The sequence below is a fragment of the Macaca nemestrina genome, chromosome 7, assembly GCF_043159975.1.
Source record: "Macaca nemestrina isolate mMacNem1 chromosome 7, mMacNem.hap1, whole genome shotgun sequence".
NCBI classification, from domain to species: Eukaryota; Metazoa; Chordata; class Mammalia; order Primates; family Cercopithecidae; genus Macaca; species Macaca nemestrina.
The window spans coordinates 177,932,947-177,950,199 of record NC_092131.1 but is presented as its reverse complement, the minus strand read 5'-3'; the positions used below and the strand labels follow the sequence as shown (position 1 = coordinate 177,950,199).

At 41.3% G+C, this 17,253-nt stretch overlaps 1 protein-coding gene across 1 annotated transcript in view; it reads left to right on the top strand.

Annotated features, from left to right (window-relative positions):
* The window catches only part of LOC105497431 (HECT and RLD domain containing E3 ubiquitin protein ligase 2), a 222,446-nt gene that overhangs the window by 90,359 nt on the left and 114,834 nt on the right, over positions 1–17,253 (top strand). The window contains exons 24-35 of the mRNA XM_071067311.1: positions 2,592–2,762; positions 3,146–3,249; positions 4,258–4,408; positions 7,129–7,343; positions 7,617–7,749; positions 7,857–7,984; positions 8,077–8,272; positions 10,913–11,046; positions 11,594–11,767; positions 11,845–11,981; positions 12,099–12,250; positions 12,856–13,047. Coding sequence (XP_070923412.1) covers positions 2,592–2,762; positions 3,146–3,249; positions 4,258–4,408; positions 7,129–7,343; positions 7,617–7,749; positions 7,857–7,984; positions 8,077–8,272; positions 10,913–11,046; positions 11,594–11,767; positions 11,845–11,981; positions 12,099–12,250; positions 12,856–13,047 — 1,887 coding nt within the window. The remainder of the gene's footprint in view (positions 1–2,591; positions 2,763–3,145; positions 3,250–4,257; positions 4,409–7,128; positions 7,344–7,616; positions 7,750–7,856; positions 7,985–8,076; positions 8,273–10,912; positions 11,047–11,593; positions 11,768–11,844; positions 11,982–12,098; positions 12,251–12,855; positions 13,048–17,253) is intronic.

Genomic DNA, 17,253 nt, shown 5'->3' with positions numbered 1-17,253 from the left:
TTCCAGTTTCTCCACATCCTCACCAACACTTTTTTTTTTTTTTAAATAGTAACCATCAATGGGTGTGAAGTGGTATCTCATTGTGGTTTTGATTTGTATGTCCCTAATGATTAGTGATGTCAAGCATCTTTTCATGTGCTTATTGACCATTTGCATATCTTTTCTGGAGAAATGTCTATTCAAGTCTTTTGCCCGTGTTTTAATTGGGTTTTTGTCGTGTTGGGTTTTAGGAGTTCGTTATATATTCTGGATAGATATGATTTGCAATCTGTTTTGCATTCTTTGGGTTGCCGTATCACTCTTGATAGCCTCCTTTGATGCACAGAAGTGTTCCATTTTGATTAAGTCCAACTTACCTGTATTTTCCTTTTGTTGCCTGTGCTGCTTTTGGTGTCCTATTCAAGACATTGTCACCAAATTCAGTGTCATGAAATTTTTCCGCAGTGTTTTCTTTTAAGAATTTTATAGTTTTAGCACTTATTTTTAAGTCTCTGATCCATTTTGAGTTAGTTTTTGTGTGCGGTGTAAGGTAAGGGTCTACCTACGTTGTTTTACATGTGCATGTCTGGATTTCCCAGTACCGTGCATTGAGAAGGCTCTTCTTTCCCCATTGAGTGGGCTTGGCTCCCATGTCAAAAATCATATGACCAAATACGTGAGGGATTGTTTTTGGGGTCTCCATTCTGTTCCATATTTCTATATGTTTGTCTGTTCCAGTGCCATACTCTTCTTTATTATTGCTTTCTTCTTTCTTAGGGTTTAATCTGCTATTTTTCTTGCTTTTTGAGAAATGAATACTTATTAGCACAGTGATTTTTTTGTAATGTTTATTATGAAAATTTTCTAACATAGATAAAAGTAGAAAAATAGTAAAATGAATCTAGCTTTAACAGGTGAATACGTTCCCCTCCCATACTTCTCTATATTGTTGATTGATTGGATTATTCTAAAGCATAACTCTGTCTTTAAAACATTTTAAAGCATTTTACATCTTAATGATAAGGATTTAAAGAAAACCCTACAATATCATTATCCTGTCTATTAGATTAACAGTGATCCCTTAATCTAACATGCAGTCCATATTACGTTTTCCTGGACTATCTCAAAAATGCCTTTTTTAGGTGGTAATTTTGAATTAGGACCTGAGCATGTTCTGCGTATTGGCATTGGTTGACATATGCTTCTAGTCTCTTTACCCCAACAACATGGCTCCAGGCCCTCCTCTCCCTGTCTCTGATCATACTGTTTTCTTTTTCAAAGAAACAGGTTGGTTATTTTGGAGAACTTCACATTTTCTGAACTTGGTTGGTTGCATTCTCATTCTAGACCAACACGTTCTTCTGTTAGTTACGTTCGTCTGCTGGTTAGATCTAGAGGTTTGGCTGGGTTTGAATGCAGTCTCATTGGGTCGGTGTTATGTCTGGAGTCAGGCTGCATGCTTTCTGTTGGCTCAGGAGGCCTGTAATGCTTGGTGGCTCCCCGCTTTAGTTCTGTGACGCTAGACCAGGGAATTCATGTGTTGCGTGTCCTCTATAAAATCCCCTACCAACCTTGTCCTCTGCTGTCTGGTTAGCAGGAGGTACCATTTGTACAGGAAGGACATGATCTAAGCTTGACTTCTTGAACTGCCACTTCCCTTTAACTATTTTTCATAATATTGAGTTGGTATCCTAGCACTTCCAAAGGTGACCACCAGTCAGGTTTTCTTATTTTGAGTATTTTTATGAACCAATAGACTTTTATTGATTTGGTGTTTCTTTTCTTTTTTAGCTTTTTCCCCCTAATATACACATTTAAAGGCATAAATGCCCTCAAGCATGCATTTAGTTGTATGTCACCATTTTGATCTGCAGTATTTTTATTATCATTAATTGAACACATTTTCTAATTTCCATAGTCATTTTTTCTTAGAATTTTGGGTTACTTCTTTTTTTTTTTTTTTTTTTGAGATGGAGTCTCGCTCTGCCGCCCAGGCTGGAGTGCAGTGGCCGGATCTCAGCTCACTGCAAGCTCCGCCTCCCGGGTTCACGCCATTCTCCTGCCTCAGCCTCCCGAGTAGCTGGGACTACAGGCGCCCGCCACCGCGCCCGGCTAGTTTTTTGTACTTTTTTAGTAGAGACGGGGTTTCACCGTGTTAGCCAGGATGGTCTCAATCTCCCGACCTCGTGATCCGCCCGTCTCGGCCTCCCAAAGTGCTGGGATTACAGGCTTGAGCCACCGCGCCCGGCCAGAATTTTGGGTTACTTCTAAGTGAGCTTTGTAATTTTCAAATATGTGGATGAATATTTTTATTTATTTATTTTGGATGAATTTTTAAAAACCTATTTCTAATTTAACTGCATTGTCATCAGCAGACGTGCTCTGTAAGTTTATTTCTTTGAAATTTGTTGATATTTGCTCTATGGCCTGGCATGGCCAGATTTGGTATTCATGCTGCCTGTGTGTGGTATTGGTTTCAGAGCCAGGTATGCATTTCTCTCATTGTGATTGTGGATTTGTTTATATCTGCTTGTAGTTCTTTCACACAGTTTGTTCTTTTCATTTTACCTGTTGATTGATCGATGGACTGATTCTGGTTTCTGTATATACAGAGTCATTTTTTACAGGTCAGAACTGTAGAAATAATGAAGAAGTGACGCTTATACGCAAAGCTGATTTGGAGAACCATAATAAGGATGGAGGCTTCTGGACTGTGATTGAGGGGAAAGTGTATGATATAAAGGACTTCCAGACGCAGTCGTTAACAGGAAATAGTATTCTTGGTGAGATTACACTTCTGATTTCATGGTTAAAAGTTATAGCCTGTGTATTTTAAGCAGAGTATTTGGCTTATAAATGATTTCTTTAGTTTTGTGCCAGCCCCCACATATTTTAATGTATCTGTGGCTTTGGTGTCTGTCTTATCAACAAATTCAGCACATTTGAAGAATTTCCTATCATTATGCATTTTTTGTTTTAAGACTTGGAACTCATTTCAAGTTCTGAGTTGGCCCAGGCAACCCTGAGAGACAGTGGGAGGTCATTATCCTGTGGTAACCCTCACTTTTGAGTTAAGCGCCTAACTTGTTTCCTACTCACTGTTTCTCCTATAGCTCTTCAGGCAAATTGAACTGAACTCATGTTGCTTTTTCCCTTTTTGTTTCAGCTCAGTTTGCAGGGGAAGACCCAGTGGTAGCTTTGGAAGCTGCTTTGCAGTTTGAAGACACGCGGGAATCCATGCACGCGTTTTGTGTTGGCCAGTATCTGGAGGTGAGGCTATATGCCTTGAGTGACGCCGAGGATAGCAAGGGGGACCCTCTGTGTGGTTTGTGACGGGAATATTTGGATCCAGAAGTACTGATATCTGTGTCTTTTGGGGGGCATTAGGGATAAATATAAAGATACTTTAGAAGTTTTGTCATAAATGAATTTACATTTATTCATGTTAAGATCTGTGATGTATTGGTCTTGAAAGATTGTTTTTTAAATGATCAATTTGAGAAATATAGACAGTGTTCCACAAGAAAAGAGGTTAAACTTTGGTCTTATGTAGAAATTTGGAATGGCTTATTATCTTGCGGTATGTATATTTTGGGAAGAACTATGCAGAAGTGTAATTCTTGGCAATAGAAATATGTCCTTCCTATGTATTCACGAACACATAGAATTTATATATATATTGGGATTAGCTTTCCAGATATCCATAAGTAATAAAATGTATTAAATGCCATTAGGGCAGGGCTTAAAGCATTTTATGAAGGGGAGAATTAACTTTGCTGTAAATATCTTCTGTGACTGGAAAAGTTGAACTCTTGCTTTTTTCAGAGTTCGATTTTTGTTAGAATAAATTTCATTTCCTCCACATGTGTGGTCACAGTCCACTAATACTTGTCATCGAACACTTGTCGTGTCATAGTTTTGTTGCCCAGTGTGTTCCTTATGCATGTAACAATTCATTATATTTTCTGAAGCATGGTGTACAGTCACTTTGGAAACTGACTCCTAAGGAATATTCCAGCCAAATCATGTGTCTGTGCTTTAGTTTTTCTACATAGGGCTGTGCAGTTGCTGCCTGCTTTCTAGGGCGTGTGGGTTTCTGTGGCATCTGCTGTTCCTTGGGCACAGCAGCATCGAGTCGTTACCGGATGGAGGGGCAGAACACCCAGAGCACCCCTGGGCTCACATGGTGGTACAGCTGCAGGACAGAGCTGTCCTTTTAGTTTTATGTTTTTAATTAATTCTGTTTCCTCAGATTGATGATGAAATTTATTTTTCCAGCCTGACCAAGAAGTTGTCACCATACCAGACCTGGGAAGTCTCTCTTCACCTCTGATAGACACAGAGAGGAATCTGGGCCTGCTTCTTGGATTACACGCCTCCTATTTAGCAATGAGCACACCGCTGTCTCCTGTTGAGATTGAATGTGCCAGTAAGAAAATCTTTGCTGTTTGCTGATTAGCAGATTATTTTTTTTGAACTGTAAGTGCCATTAAGAGTGGGAGAGGGCCAGGCACAGTGGTTCTTGCCTGTAATCCCAGCACTTTGGGAGGTTGAGGCGGGTGAATTGCTTGAGGTCAAGAGTTTGAGACCAGCCTGGGCAACATGGCAAAACCCCATCTCTACAAAAAATACAAAAATTAGCCAGGCGTGTGGCACGTACGTGTCGTCGCAGATACTCAGGAGGCTGAGGTAGGAGGATCGCTTGAGCCTGGGAGGTTGAGGCTGCAGTGAGTTGTGATTGTACCACTGCACTCCAGCCTGGGTGACACAGCAAGACTCTCTCTTTAAAAAAGTAGGAGATGGCCAGGTGGCGGCTCATGCCTGTAATCCCAGCAATTTGGGAGGCTGAGGCAGGTGAATCACCTGAGGTCAGGAGTTTGAGACCAGCCTGGTCAACGTGGTGAAACCCCATGTCTACTAAAAATGCAAAAATTAGCTGGGCATGGTGACGGGCGCCTGTAATCCCAGTTACTCGGAAGGCTGAGGTAGGAGAATTGCTTGAAGCCAGGAGACAGAGGTTATAATGAGCCGAGATCACGCCACTGCACTCTAGCCTGGGTGACAAGAGCGAGACTCCGTCTCAAAAAAAAAAGGAAAAAAAGTGGGAGAGGAGGATTCAACACAGTGATGATGATAAAAAAAAAATAATAAGGATAGTGAGACTCAATCCGGTAGAAACAGCTGTGAGTGGCTGTCATTTGCCCTCATGGTCTGTTGCTGCAGAGGAAGCTAAAAAGTGTGCAGGAATGTCTACCCGTCTACCCTGTGGTGGTCTCACATGTTGCAGCCTCTGCCTGATGGGCGCAGCGTGGCTTTTGTCTCCCTACATGCCCAGAAGTTGCACAGAATGTGGATCAGCTGTCCTCTCAGGGGACAGCATTCTATTTGAGGACTGCGTTTTTACCAGACCAGGCTCAAGTCACCTATATTTCAGGGTGGCAACCTTTGTAACCACCTAAAATAATAAGTTTCTTCCTGTCTCCTAAGATGGGTTTACATTTTTCTTCATGTAGTTGTGCATTTCCCATCTGTCTGTCTATCCGTCCATGTGAGCAGCTTCTGTTGAGCAGTCGCCTGGTGCAGTTACCACGCTAGGTGTTTGGGATGCAGGGATGGATGGGACACGCCTCCACTTTCAGCTGCTGCTTGTTGATGAGCCAGCATTCTAAGCAGGTCACGTTACAGGGTGGTGAATGGTGAAATGGAGACATTCATACATGGTTCTGGGAGAAGAAAGGCTTCACATTGGCAGCAGTCCTGAAATTGCGTGAGGGAGCATTCTGGACAGAAAACGCAGGGGTGTCAAGGGCACTGCTGAGAGGAGCAGGGCTTCCCTGCTGCTTGTGAGAGTGGGTGTGGCAGAAGGCTGGTGGGGAAGGAGGATCTTGATGCCCACACAGCCCCCCGTTGGGTGGACCTTTGTGCAGTGCTGGGTGCTGGGCTGCCTGTGGTGCCCTCTGAGGTGGCAGCTTCCCTCCCTCCTCTTCGAGGCTCGTTGCTTGCCAGAAGATGAGCTTTGCTTAAATTGGCAAGGAGGGCAGGGCTGGCGAGCTCCAGGGCAAAGGGTGCCATGGGCCCTGGCAGGTGGGTCCGATCCACAGGAGGATCAGAGGCTTATCTTGGAGCAGTAAGGAGGGGCTGTCCTGTGCTTAAAGAGAGGGGGCCAGGGAGAGTCGGCACTGGATTTGTGTTTCAGAAGAACGCATGTGGTGGGTTGGGCAATGATCCTGAGTGCTCTAAAATCTTAATGTCCAGTAAAAGAACACTAAGTGCATCCCCACTTTGATGGCTTGGATTTGGAGCAGTATTTGATAACACAGATCGTTAATGGAGATCTGTAGTGGTGCACATACTAATTTTGTGTGTGTGTGCTGCTCCCTCAAGTTACCATAGGCAGTTGTAATTGGCATTTGCACTGGCTGATCCCATGCCTTGCACTACGCACAGGTCTCCTTTCCAGTCCATTAGCCCTCCCATCTCTAAGGATCTATCCTTCATTAAAGATGGTGTTTGTTAAATATTTTCTTCTTTTCATTCCTTTATAAGTGGTCTAGGAATACATAGCCTACCCTGAGGATGTAATTCTTTGTGGAAACCCTTCAGATGTGCTGTTCCCTGCCTGGATACTCAGCGTCTTGGTCTTATTCCCCATCTTAGCTCAGTTATTGCTTCCGCAAGCCCCTTACTGATCCTCAGAACAGCAGTGGTCTGTCTTCCAGTCTCCCTGGTACCCCCACAGTCATCCGTTGCACACAGTTTCGGACTTGAAATCCTGTGATTAGTTGTGTCAGCGGTGCCCTTTGCTGCCCTCCCTGTTACAATGTGCAACTCAGTCTTCACACGGTATCCGTGGAACCTGGCAGCTGCAGGCAGAGCACAGGTATCCAGTGAATGTTGGGCTGGGACTACGATCCTGAGTTCCAGTGCCATGCCTGAGGTGTGTGGAATCACCAGGAAGTGTGTTCACGTAGATAGAGGAATTATAAGTCAACCTGTGTAAACATGTTAGGTGGAGCTCTTTCATACGAATGATGCTGAATTTCACCTTCTAAATTGAGTGATCAGTTGAGCATCTTTTTTTTTTCTTTTTTTTAGTATTTGAGTTGTGCACTTGAGTTTCTCTTTCATGTTTGCGTGTGCATTTTCTAGAGTGGCTTCAGTCATCCATCTTCTCTGGAGGCCTGCAGACTAGCCAGATCCACTACAGCTACAACGAGGAGAAAGATGAGGACCACTGTAGCTCCCCAGGGGGCACACCTGCCAGCAAATCTCGACTCTGCTCCCACAGACGGGCCCTGGGGGACCATTCCCAGGCATTTCTGCAAGCCATTGCAGACAATAACATTCAGGATCACAACGTGAAGGTGAGCTAGGCCTCCCCCCACTGCCACCTCAGTGCTCTGTTTATCTGAGGACTTTGACATAGTAATACTTATGTGCTCTTTGGTTAACATAGCACAGGCGTTGTTTCATGTATTATTTAGAGGGTTTTGAGGTGAGAACCTGATTCTGTTAACATGCTAGTGAGGCTTCAGAAGCATTACTGATTGCAAGTGCGTCAGAAGCTGTGGCATGTTTAAGATTTGTGAAGACTCTCTGGGCGGCCCTGAAGTTACCTCCTGCTGTTTCTGTTGCAGGACTTTTTGTGTCAAATAGAAAGGTACTGTAGGCAGTGCCATCTGACCACACCGATCACGTTTCCTCCGGAGCATCCCGTGGAAGAGGTCGGTCGCTTGCTGTTATGTTGCCTCTTAAAACATGAAGATTTAGGTATGGAGCTCAATATCTGTGTACTTTAGCTACACTGCAGATTCCTCGACTAACCTGTGGTATATATTCATTCCTTCCCTGCCCTTCTTTTAAATGTCTTTTTACAGGTCATGTGGCATTATCTTTAGTTCATGCAGGTGCACTTGGTATTGAGCAAGTAAAGCACAGAACGTTGCCTAAGTCAGTGGTGGATGTTTGTAGAGTTGTCTACCAAGCAAAATGTTCACTCATTAAGGTGACAGATTTTAATTCTTTTTATTCTGTGCTTTGCAGACAGTTGCTGAAATATTTGTTGTTAAAGTTGTCTTTTCCTGGTTAACTTTGCAGACTCATCAAGAACAGGGCCGTTCTTACAAGGAGGTCTGCGCTCCTGTCATCGAACGTTTGCGATTCCTCTTTAATGAATTGAGACCTGCTGTTTGTAATGATCTCTCTATAATGTCTAAGTTTAAATTGTTAAGTTCTTTGCCCCGTTGGAGGAGGATAGCTCAGAAGATAATTCGAGAACGAAGGAAAAAGAGAGGTAAGAATGTAAAAGGACAGAAGATACTGTTAAAGCGTGTGCTTCACCCTGCCTCGTTGGATCTGTGATTTCAGAGTGAAGTTTCTCTACTGTTGATTCCATGTGACGTTTCTACCTGCTGCCATCATTTTTATGTATAGTTACGATTAAATGCAGAAATCTTGCTTATTTTTCCAAGAGATCAATGAGGCAGTTTAGGCATTGAGTGTGGTATGATTTGGTTACTAGTAAATTGATGTTGAAAACCTAAATAATCTTTACTAAATTGATGGGGACTAGGAAGTATTTTTATTTTATTAGTTGTCCTGGTAATGAGATATAATGGTAACATTTAAACTTACGGCCATTCTTCTAAAGAAATGTTTTTTGTTGGGAAATATTGAGTATTCTGATACGTGGAGAATTAGAAAGGGAAGCTAAAAGATTTATTGACGTTTTCCTGGAAGTGGCTATGTAAGGGTACAGAAAGGTCTTGTTGCATTAAATCCAAATTTGAGTAGAAATGCTTAGAAATTATAAAATAGTTTAGAATTTAGTCACTTGTTATTATAAATAAACTACAGAAATTTCTGATTATATTCTTTTTTTTTTCTTTTGAGACGGAGTCTTGCTCTGTCACCAGGCTGGAGTGCAGTGGCACGATCTCAGCTCACTGCAACCTCCGCCTCCCAGGTTCAAGCGATTCCCCTGCCTCAGCCTTCCAAGTAGCTGGGATTATAGGCAAGTGCCACCACGCCCAGCTAATTTTTGTGTTTTAGTAGAGATAGGGTTTCACCATGTTGGCCGAGATGGTCTTGATCTTCTGACCTCATGATGTGCCTGCCTCGGCCTCCCAAAGTGCTGGGATTACAGGCATGAGCCATCGCGCCTGGCCTCTGATCATATTCTTATGACTTATACTGATTTACTCTCAAACCTGCTTATTGAACAGTATTAATTACTGAGTTTCTGATGGGCATTTTGAACAATAAGCTTATGAAAGACTGAAGTGTTTTAGAAGCCATCTAAGTTGATTGTTCCTGAACAAACCCTACACTGTAACAGCCTGTCTGCATCCAGTGAGTGCTCCGGATCAGGCAGTCACAGCAGTCACGCTGCTGCGATTCCTTTAACCCAGGCATGCAGGAACTCAGCCCAGGCCCAGAGACAGGCCTGTCTCAGCATGAGGGAGAGAGACTCCACCATTTGCCATCTCATATCTGTGGGTTCTGAGCCCACACTGTCACTTTTAGAGTTTCTTGTGGGTTTATAGATTTATTGTGCGTTGTTTCAAGCTGGTTTTCTTTTTCTTTTTTTGGAAATTAAGTAACTTATAAAGATTAAGTGATTAATATTCCTGTTGCTGTGTCAGGGATCCCCGAGCCCTGTCTCAGGCTTAATGATTCACTAAAAGGACTCAGAAGAGCTGTTATACTCACAGCTGTGGTTTTTTACTGCAAAAAGGATACAGATTAAGATTAGCAAAGGGAAGGGTACTTGGAGGGAAGTCCAGAGAAAACTAGGCACAAGCTTCTGGTGTTTCTCCCCAGTGGCGTCGTTTGGATGTGCTTCGCTCTCCCAGCAACAGTGTGTCACATCATGTGTGAAGAGTTGTTAACCAGGCCAGCGCACCTGAGCCTTGAGTCTAGAGTTTTTATTGGGGGCCAGTCACAAGCACAGGCAGTGCACATGTGACTGACCTCTATTACTTAGACTCTGGTGCCTCAGCGCAAAAGCAAGTGGTCCCTCTAGAGTCACATCATTAGCATAATCTACCTGCCTGACTACTGCCACAAGGTCCTGGGTGTCAGGGATACCAAAAAACTTACCAGGCAGGATGTTCCAAGGACTCAGAGCTCAGCTCCTAGAAGAAGGACCAATCCTGAAGGGACAGACCTTCCTTGGGCTTGTGCAGGGTTTGAGCAACCCCAGCCTGCTATGTTAACTCTCTACTGCCCAGGTGTATTATCATGTTGCTTATTTTTTATATTATATGCTGAGGAGATTTAGACCAAAAATTTTAAAAGAGATAAAATATAGGGAGGAAATTCCACATATCACAATGAATTCAATTGATTTAGTTACACACTAACAGAACCCCTGAACTGGACCAGGGTGGACAAGCCAGGAAGTGTGGGCCAAATTCCACCTCTTGTTTGCTTTGTGTTGGCCAGGTACTAAGACCTTTTTTTTTTTTCCCAGTTTGAAATTGTTTTTTAAAAATTAGAAGAAGTATATTATTTTTGACACATGAAAATTACATGAAGTTAAAATTGTAGCACCATAAATAAAGTTTTATGGGAGCACAGCCACACCTCTTGTTTTATTTGTGGTTACTTTTTGTGCTACAGCAGCAGAGTTGAGTATTTGCAATAGACTGCATGGCCTGAAAGACTCATTCCCCCGCCGGCGCTTGAGGAAGAGCTCGCTGGCCGCCGGGCTTCCCCGGCTTCGGGGCTTCTCCCCGTGTCGCACTCTCAGTTTGTCTTTTTGTTCTGCCTTGGTCATTTCACTTTTGTGGTTTGAGCATTGCAATTTATAATGGTGTTCACATGTTTATTTGAATGAAATATTTGTCCTTCATGCAAATCTAAATATTTCTTAATTTAAAATTATATTTAAGTGTATGATTTTTATAGAAAATGATGTTTTAAAATACAGTTCCTAAGAAGCCAGAATCTACGGATGACGAAGAAAAAATTGGAAATGAAGAGAGTGATTTAGAAGAAGCTTGCATTTTGCCTCATAGTCCAATAAATGTGGACAAGAGACCCATTGCAATTAAATCACCCAAGGTGCAGTATTTTCTGTGATTCTGAGGTTAGCTGAATAGAGTCATAGCACGTAGCACAGGAATCCCCAAGTCTTGTACCTCTGTACCTGAGCGTCTGGAGGGAGGGACGGGTGGTGGTTAGAAATACGGCCCCAGGGATGCTTCATGAACTGGACTTACGATGTCCTGGTCAGAGCTGTAGCTGGAGAAGGGTTTCCTTTTATTTTTGGTACTAGATTGTGTCATTAATTATTCACCATTCATTCCTTAACTGTATTCTTTGTTCCAGAAACAGTGCTGGGCACTGTGGTTATTAATATGAACCATCACTTAATTTTGTATGCCAAGCTAGCCTGTTCCAACATATATTAGTATAGAGATTATAAATTCACTTGTAAGTATATTTATAGCATAGTTTTAAAACCATGTATTACTTACTAAATTTAACATATTTTAACCAATGTAAACCTGTGAACATTGTTTATTTATATTTTACTTGAATAACTTTTAGAGCACAGTTTAATATTAAATAGGATAGACTAATGATGAAAATTGTTTTCCTTTGTTAGGACAAATGGCAGCCGCTGTTGAGTACTGTTACAGGTGTTCACAAATACAAGTGGTTGAAGCAGAATGTTCAGGGTCTTTATCCGCAGTCTCCACTCCTCAGTACAATTGCTGAATTTGCCCTTAAAGAAGAGCCAGTGGATGTGGAAAAAATGAGAAAGTGCCTACTAAAACAGGTAAAAATTGAAGAGAAATGCTTCTGTGCATTGGGTAATGTATATAACACTTAACTGTATGCATTGATGTTTTGCAGTTGGAGAGAGCAGAGGTTCGCCTGGAAGGGATAGATACAATTTTAAAACTGGCAAGCAAGAATTTCTTACTTCCATCTGTGCAGTACGCGATGTTTTGTGGATGGCAAAGACTTATTCCTGAGGGAATCGATATAGGGTAAAACGTTATCCTGTTTTTTTCATAATTAAGGAAGCTGTGGCAACAAAATGTTGTTCTGTAGTAGTTAGAAGTCTGGCAGTGTCCCGAGTCAAATTCTTTATCTTTATTTGAAAGGGAACCTCTTACTGATTGTTTAAAGGATGTTGATTTGATCCCCCCTTTTAATCGGATGCTGCTGGAAGTCACCTTTGGCAAGCTGTATGCTTGGGCTGTTCAGAACATTCGAAATGTTTTGATGGATGCCAATGCCAAATTTAAAGAGCTTGGTGAGTCAACAATTGCATCAATGTTATTTTATATTTTGGCTTTAATTATGTGTTGTGGAAACTTGCAAATGCCAATTTTTGCTTTTGAGAAGACTTTAATAACTTTGTACTTTGTACTTGTATTTCAGCTTTCTCAGATTTTAAACAAAACTTTAAAATTTAGCAGGAGACACAATGTTGAAGTACTCTAGTATAACATTTTTACATTTTGACATTTTTATGTGTATCACCACATACCCTAAAGTGTCTGTGTCCTATATTAATATTATTTCCTGGATAGTTTGAGCATCTACAGAGAGTTGATTGGATTGGTTTTGTGGATGAAAAGCGAGACATAACTTGCATATTTGAAATGGAAGGAATGGAATAGGACGGGCACCAGGGTATTCGGAGAGCAACATGCTAAGTCCTGTAGACAGATGGAACGACTTGTGCTTGGAGTGCAGGGGATAGGCTCATTGTGCAGCATGACAGAGCTGCACACTCTGTGGAAATCCACTGAAAAATAGATGTTTAAAGTAATCGCCAATGCTTTCTGCATTACGTTTATTCTTGTATCTTGTATCCATGCACAAGAAATGTAAGTAGGTGCCAATGCTCATTAGGTATCCAGCCGGTTCCCCTGCAAACCATTACCAATGAGAACCCGTCAGGACCGAGCCTGGGGACCATCCCACAAGCCCGCTTCCTCCTGGTGATGCTCAGCATGCTCACCCTGCAGCACGGCGCAAACAACCTCGACCTCCTGCTCAATTCCGGCACGCTGGCCCTCACGCAGACGGCACTGCGCCTGATTGGTAGGTCTGCACCGGCTTGAGAGCCTTTGGGAAAACATCAAGATTTTGCTTTCTTTTTTTTTTTTTTTTTTTAACTTTTTGTAAATTATGGTAAGACACAAATAGCAGAAAGTGTACCATTTTAACGTCGCAATTCAGCGGTATTAAATACATTCACACTTTTCTAGAGTCATCACCACCATCTAGTTGTAGAATATTTTCATCACTATAAATGCACCCCATTTAGCAATCAGTCCTGATTCCCCTGCCCTCCAGCCTCTAGGAGTCACAAATCTGCTTTCTCTGTCTATGGATTTGCATATCCTGGATATTTCATATAAATGGAATCATACCAGTTGTGGCCTTTGTGTCTGGGTTATTTCATATCAGTACTTTATTTTTATTGCTGAAAAAGATTTCCTTGTATGAATATATAACATTTTGTTTATTCATTTATCTGTTGATGGACATTTGGGTTGGTTTTGCCTTTTGACTTTTGTGAATAGTGCTGCTAGGAACATTTATATACAAATACTTGTTTGAACACTTGTTTCTAGTTCTTTTGATTATACACCTAGGACTGGAATAGTTATATTCCAGTTATATGGTACAACTATGTGTAACTTACTAAGAAACTACCAAACTTTTCCACAGTGTGGTATCATTTTACATTCCCACCACCAGTGGACAGGATTCCAGGGTTCCAGGGTTCCAGTTTCTCTACTTCCCTGCCAACACAAACACTATTTTTTGTGGGATTTCTTTTTTTTTTTTTTTTGATTAAGACCATCCTAGTGGGTGTGAAGTGGTATCTCATTGTGATTTTGATTCGCATTTCACTGATGATGAATGATGATTGAACTTCTTTACATGTTTGCGCTTGTTGGCCATTTGTATATCTTCTTTGGAGAAGTGTCTGTTCAAGTCCCTTTCTCCTTATTTTTTATTTTATTTTTTTGAGACAGAGTCTCACTCTGTCGCCCAGGCTGGAGTGCAGTGGCACAATCTTGGCTCACTGCAACCTCCACCTCCCGGGTTCAAGTGATTCTCATGCCTCAGCCTTCCAAGTAGCTGGGATTATAGTCACACACCACCACACCTGGCTAATTTTTGTATTTTTAGTAGAGATGGGGTTTTGCCATGTTGGCCAGGCTGGTCTCAAACTCCTGACCTCGGGTGATCTGCCCACCTCGGCCTCCCAAAGTGCTGGGATTACAGGCCTGAGCTACTGCACCCAGCCCCTTTGTCCTTTTTAAATAGGGTTGTTTGTCATCTTTTTGTTGTATCAATAAATGCACTATATAAGTGTACCAAACAAATAAAGAAGAATTAACACCACTCCTCAGACTCTTTAAAAATTTCGTGTGTCCTAGACCTTCACAGATCTGTAGACCTTTATCAGATATATAATTTGAGGATATTTTCTCCTGTTCTCTGGATTGTATTTCCTTTGATACAGAAGTTTTTTATTTTGATGAAGTTCAGTTTATCTGTTTTTCTTTTATCATCTGTGCTTTTGATATCATATCCAAAAAGCCATTTCCAGATACAAGATTGATGAAGATTATCCTCATGTTTTCTTCTGTAAGTTTTATAGTTTTAGCTCTTATATTTAGATCTTTGGTCCATTTTTAGGTAATTTTTTTTTACACCGTGTGAGGTAAGAGTCTAACCTTTTTCTTTTGATTATCTGATTGTTTCAATACCACTTGTTGAGGACTGTTCTTCCCTGAAGTTCTCAGTACCCTTGGCAAAAATCAGTTGGCTGTAGGTATTTAGATTTACTTCTGGACTCTCAATTACATTATCACATTCTATATGTCGATAATTATGTGGGTACCACACTGTTTTGAACATCGTAGTTTTGTACTGTTTTAGCATTGAGAAGTGTGTTTTCTTTCTCAAGATTATTTTGGCTTCTTTGGGTCCCTTGCATTTTCATATGAACATCAAGGCTGGCTTTTCCATATCTGCAAAAAAGACCATTGGGATTTTTGCTAGGGATTGAATCTGTAGATTGTTTTGGGGAATAGTGCCATCTTAGCAATGTTAACATCCATTCTCTGAATGTGGAATGTCTTTCCATTTATTTCTTTCCTCTTTAATTTCTTTCAGCAATATTTTATTGTTTTACAGTTATCAGGGTAATATTGGCCTCATAGAATGAACTAGGTAGTGTACCCATGTATTCTGTTTTTAGAAGAGTTTGAAGATTGGTGTCAATTTTGCTTTAAATGTTTGGTAGAGTTGACCAGCTAAGCTTTTCTTTGTTGAAAGATATTTGATTACCGATTCAATCTCTTCACTGGTTATGGGTCTTTTCAGGTTTTCTATTTCTTCTGGAGTCAGTTCAGGTAATTTATGTTTCTAGGAATTCGTTCATTTTATCTAGGCTATTTTGTTTGTTGGCATACAGTTCACAGTGTTCTTTTACAATCTTTTTTATTTTTATGTTGGTAGTGCTGTCTCCACTTACATTTCTGATGTTAGTTATTTGCATCTTCTCTCTTTTTTTCTTTCTTTCTTTTTTTTTGAGATGGAGTCTTGCTCTGTTGCCAGGCTGGAGGGCAGTGGTGCAGTCTTGGCTCACTGCAACCTCCGCCTCCCGGATTCAAGCGATTCTCCTGCCTCAGCCTCCCGAGTAACTGGGACTACAGGTGCGCACTACCACGGCCAGCTAATTTTTTTGTATTTTTAGTAGAGATGGGGTTTTACCATGTTAACCAGGATGGTCTCGATCTCTTGACCTCGTGATCCGCCCACTTCAGCTTCCCAAAGCGCTGTAAGCCACCTCGCCTGGCCTCTTTTTTTCTTAATTTAGCTAAAAGTTTGTCAGTTTTTTTGTTCTTGCCAGAAACTGAACTTTTGGTTCTGTTGATTATTTTTCTATTCTTTATTTCATTTATGGCTGCTCTAATCTCTATTGTTTCCTTCTTTCTGCTTCGTACGTTTTTGTTTTTGTTTTTGTTTTTGTTTTTGTTTTTGTTTTGATACAGGGTCTTACTTTGTCCCTCAGGCTGAAGTACAGTGGCACAGTCATGACTTACTGCAGGCTCAACCTCCTGGGCTCAAGTTATCCACCTGCCTCAGCCTCCAAAAGTGCTGGGATGACAGATGTGAGGCACCACACCTGGCCCAACTTTGGTTTTTGTTGTGTTCTTATTTTTTTGGTTCTTCCAGATGCAGAGTTAAGTTATTGATTTGAGGTCGTCTTTTGTAAATGCAGACTTTTATAGTACAATTGCCCCACTTAGCCCTGCTTTTGGTGCAGCACAGAAGTTTTGGTATGTTGTGTTTTCATTCATCTCATAGTATTTTCTAATTTCCCTTGTGATTTCTTCTTTGACCCACTGATTGTTTACTGTGTGTTGTTTAATTTTCATATACTTGTGAATTTTCCACTTTTCCTTTTGTTATTAATTTCTCATCATTCCATTTTGGTTGGAGAAGGTAACTTGTATGATTTTAGTCTGTTTAAATTTGAGACTTTGTGGCCTGACATATGGTCTGGTCAGTCTAAGAGATTGTTCTGTGGTATACTTGAGAAGAATGTGTATTCTGCTCTTTTTGGTGAAATGTTCTGTATATGTCTATTAGATCTGATTGGTTTATGGTGGTGGTCTTTGGCTAAAATATGAGATGCTGCAGAGCCAGTTGTTAAAGTCAAAGCGAAAAAGCAAGGTTTTCCCAAGCTCTTTTTATCACATCAGTCTTAGAGTTCACATTAATCCATTCAAAAATATATATCAGGCCAGGCTGTAATCCTAGCACTTGGGGAGGCCGAGGCGGCTGGATTGCTTGAGCTCAGGAGTTTGAGAGCAACTTGGGCAATGCGGCGAAACCCTGTCTCTACAAAAAAATGTGAAAATTAGCTGGGCATAGTGGTGTGTGCTTGTGGTCCCAGCTGCCTGGGAGGCTGAGGTGGGAAGATTGCTTGAGCCAGGGAGGCAGAGGTTGCAGTGAGTGGAGATCAAGCCACTGCACCCCAGCCTCGGTGACAGAGTGAAATCCTGTCTTGGGGGTGGGGGGAATCGCTCTCTCTATCGATCTGTCTCTCTGTCTGTCTGTCTGTCTCTGTCTCTCTCTCTCTCTCTCTATATATATATATTTATATATTTATATGTTATATTGTCAAATATATATTTTAATATGTGAATTACAGCTAGCTGAAAAGAATAATCTAGTAAGAGTTATATCTGATTTCTTAAGGCCTCATTAGCAACCAAA